The sequence below is a fragment of the Lipotes vexillifer genome, unplaced genomic scaffold (genome assembly GCF_000442215.2).
Source record: "Lipotes vexillifer unplaced genomic scaffold, Lipotes_vexillifer_v1.1 scaffold404, whole genome shotgun sequence".
Lineage (NCBI taxonomy): Eukaryota > Metazoa > Chordata > Mammalia > Artiodactyla > Lipotidae > Lipotes > Lipotes vexillifer.
Window position 1 is genome coordinate 334,298 of NW_006777380.1, and position 2,263 is coordinate 336,560.

The 2,263-nt window shown below is 32.9% G+C and overlaps 1 protein-coding gene across 1 annotated transcript in view; it reads left to right on the top strand.

Annotated features, from left to right (window-relative positions):
* The window catches only part of NFXL1 (nuclear transcription factor, X-box binding like 1), a 54,038-nt gene that overhangs the window by 49,638 nt on the left and 2,137 nt on the right, over positions 1 to 2,263 (top strand). The window contains exon 22 of the mRNA XM_007450970.1: positions 767 to 820. Within this exon, the coding sequence (XP_007451032.1) occupies positions 767 to 820 (54 nt within the window). The remainder of the gene's footprint in view (positions 1 to 766; positions 821 to 2,263) is intronic.

The following is a 2,263-nucleotide window of genomic DNA, read 5'->3' on the forward strand; positions in this document are numbered from 1 at the left end:
CTACTTATTTTGTGCATTAATTTATGTGCTTATTATGAACAACTCGAAATCTCATCCTTTTTTGTTTTTGTGATAAAAGCCTAGTTTGTTGGCCTATTTTGAACCCTCAGGTGTGCTTTTTATGGTCTGGTGTGTACTAGATTTTTCCATCCTCTGTACCAGTTAGTGTATGTGCTCTGGAACATAGTTATTCATCTTAATGTTAGTGTAAGCCTCCTGAAAATTATGTTAAAATAATACAAAAATAAGGTTTTGGGATTCTTTGCTGTTTGGGTTACTTCTAGCATCACTGTTTCTGTCCATCAACCCAATCAAGGAGTAGGCTCTTGGTTTTGTTTGAAACTAAGGATTCCCTTCCAGAGAGGGCATTTTAGGAAAATGGTCAATTTCAACTCTAGGCAAAGAGTGGTATTCAATAATTTATTATAGAGTCTTAGTATGGTAACTTAAGAGAAAAAGTCCAGTTTTAAAGTATTTCAGTTTACAGTGTTGTAACTCTTTGAATTGTGACCTAATATCTCTTACAGTTGTTAAGCTGAAATGTTTATATAAGGTATAACAACCTACCTCCCCTTACCCCCTATCTGTTAGATAGTACCTTGGTAACACTTCTTGGTATATAACATTTACGTTTCTTTAAATAATTTTCAGTTTAAAGCTCCCAGAAGTTGTTATGGGTTAGTGGAGCCTGGGAGGAAAGATGTTAAAATTCTATGTAAAATTTGATGATTACAGTGTTAATTTACTTTTAAATGTCTATAAACAGATAAAAGAAGCAGAAGCCAAAGCTGCTCTTGAAGAGGAAAAACGAAGACAACAGGTAACTAAACAAAAAATACCCAAACTTCTGTCTCTTTGCATCATCGTTAGTTTTTATGCAAATACAAGATATGTGGAAACATACAAATTAGGATCTGGTGAGCTCAGTTCTGGACTGAAAATACAGTTCCTGTAAAACAAAAATTAGCCATTCACTTACTTCAGTCCAGGTATACTGAACCTCTGAAGAAGCACGGGACCTTGTATGTTCACAGATATTTTGTGTATTCCCAATTTACTTGCTTGCCAGTTTCATCCATTCTCAAGAGATAACTCCTCTTTTGGTTGAGGGGTGAGGGTCAGGGCATGGCAGCATCTGTTTTAAGTCATCCTCTGCAGTGCATGTCTTCGCTCATCTAAAATTATTTGAGTTCTGTTTTACTGAGTTGTAGGTTATCTGTGACAAATAAGTGCTGTTTACTAACCAATACATTTGTTTTAATAATACGTCCCCTTATTTACCGATTAGATTCTTGAATGCAGGATTTATATCTGTTCTTTGTTGTTACCTAGATAACAAGTACATTCCTGATATCCCCTGTTTGCTCAAATACTGTATTTATTGATCATACACTCCAAAGAGTATCTTAACTTTGTAATAGTGGCATGTAATTTTTTGTCAGTTTGCATTTTGAGATGCTTTATACTTATCAAGCAGTGTATATTGTATGCAAACTGTCGCCTTTATGAATGAAGAAGTTGAAATTTGCATGACTTGAGAGAGGGCATTAAAAACAACTCATGTAGCAAGGGTGGGATAAAATGACCTCTAGTGTTTTATGGTTCTATAAAGTTGGTTTGCCTAATACCAAAAAATAAGTTATCAGAGCTAATACAGGAAAACATGGATCGACTAAAATCCTGGGAGATTAAATTATTAAGAATAGTTTAGGGTGTCCCTTCCTCCCCTTTTCTTAAACAGTTGTGGATATAAATCTTAAACATATTCTCTATTTACTCACCTTTTAAACAGAGTGTATAGAAAATAATTTAAACCATGCTTGATGACTGTGAGTCATCATTAAAGCATTAGTTATTTTACTGTGTCAGTAGTTCTCAAGTTTGACTGCTTTTAATATATTTTGACCTTTTGCTGTATATCAACAACTACTTGAGAATATTCTGACATTTCGGTTCTTTGAAGAATGCCACTTTGTATTAAGTATATGTTAAGTCTTCTTCCAGTGTGGTTTATGAGCAGTCATGGATATGTTAACTGAAATTTCTATTTCCTTTTAAATACACATTTACAGAATTTTGCATGAATATTAAATATATATTTTAGTTAATAAGTATCCGGTTTTAGTTAACAATGCACTATAGTATATCGTGTTATATTATCATGCGTTAAAGTTTAATAAGTAAGTTCTTAACAGTAGACTGAAAATCTGTACTTTATAATGAGTATCATCTAGTTATCCTTTTTTTTTTTTTTTTTTTTTTT